Source organism: Morone saxatilis, unplaced genomic scaffold (genome assembly GCF_004916995.1).
Source record: "Morone saxatilis isolate NCDOM2014 unplaced genomic scaffold, NCSU_SB_2.0 Contig21, whole genome shotgun sequence".
NCBI lineage: Eukaryota > Metazoa > Chordata > Actinopteri > Moronidae > Morone > Morone saxatilis.
In genome coordinates this window covers 12,662,321-12,663,442 of record NW_023339774.1, presented here as the reverse complement: position 1 = coordinate 12,663,442, position 1,122 = coordinate 12,662,321, and the positions used below count along the sequence as shown (strand labels likewise).

Below are 1,122 nucleotides of genomic sequence, written 5' to 3'. Positions count from 1 at the left end.
ATTAATATGTTTAACAGGTATAAAGAATTTAGGGGGCATCCGGATTTGAACCGGGGACCTCTTGATCTGCAGTCAAATGCTCTACCACTGAGCTATACCCCCGTATGGAGAGCTCCAGGCTGGTACAAAAAAAACCATCTGCTGACACACAGTTGATACTGTAACTTTCCATAAACTGCACTACTGTGTCACTACATCAAACGCTGCCTTAGTAAGTCGTTTTTAAAAGTATTTTTCCTTACAGAATCATCGTCTTTAACTTCAGCAGCCAGCTCAAAGTCTCCGCTGTCAGAGTCAGCCTCCGGCTCTCTGCTGGCTGGGTATCTCTTCTTCTTGGTCAGTTTCTTCTTTCTCTGGGCCATCCTGAAAAGCTTTGATGCTCCTCTAAGACGGCGGTCGGCAACTTTACTGCGCAGATAACGAAATAAAACCAAACTACCGTTCAACTCAGCCTCAAGTCAGCTCAACACACAACAACACGGTAGGCAGACATGTTGGAAACACGTGTGGGCTTCTTCTTCTGCTGCTGCTTCCGTTTTGTGTGACTGCTGGTATGTTATTTAAAAGCTCAACAGCGCCACCTACCTACTGCCTCCAGATAGAGGTCCAATCAGTGTCTATAAGCTATACTTTATATGTATGACTCTACACTTCTCTTTGGCCATTATATTGTAGCTTGTGTAATTTCTGTTATCTTTAACTCTTTACTACCCAGTGTCTGATGTAACAATATCCAATATATTGACAGAGGATGCAGATTTTATTAACTTCAAAGCCAATAATGCAGCAGCTAAATCTAACCATATTTTCCGGTTCCTGCTTTTTCCATTCCCCCTCAAACCCTAAATTCAGAGGAGACTAATACTTTGTTTGAAAGCTATAAGCCTTGGTGAAGAGGAAGCAAAGAGGGGGATCCTGATTTCGCAGATTTCAGGCTCTTTTGGTTAATCTTTTTAAAAATATTGATTTAAAATCCCATTTTAAATTCTTTCAAACTACTTAATATTTGTTCATATTAATACATTTGTTTTTGCAAGAATAAATGTCCTCACCCACTGTGTATCTATTTATTGCACAAATAGAACCAGAGAGAATTTTTTTGTTTACCTGATAATGTATAAT

The 1,122-nt window shown here is 39.7% G+C and overlaps 1 protein-coding gene and 1 non-coding gene across 2 annotated transcripts in view; both read right to left on the bottom strand.

Moving 5' to 3' along the window:
* Window positions 1-362, bottom strand: part of ddx54 (DEAD (Asp-Glu-Ala-Asp) box polypeptide 54) — a 7,694-nt gene extending 7,332 nt beyond the window's left edge. The window contains exon 1 of the mRNA XM_035667982.1: window positions 243-362. Within this exon, the coding sequence (XP_035523875.1) occupies window positions 243-362 (120 nt within the window). The remainder of the gene's footprint in view (window positions 1-242) is intronic.
* On the bottom strand, window positions 31-102 carry trnac-gca. The gene has a single exon. It is a non-coding gene; the product is annotated as a tRNA-Cys (tRNA).
* Window positions 363-1,122: the final 760 nt, after the last annotated feature.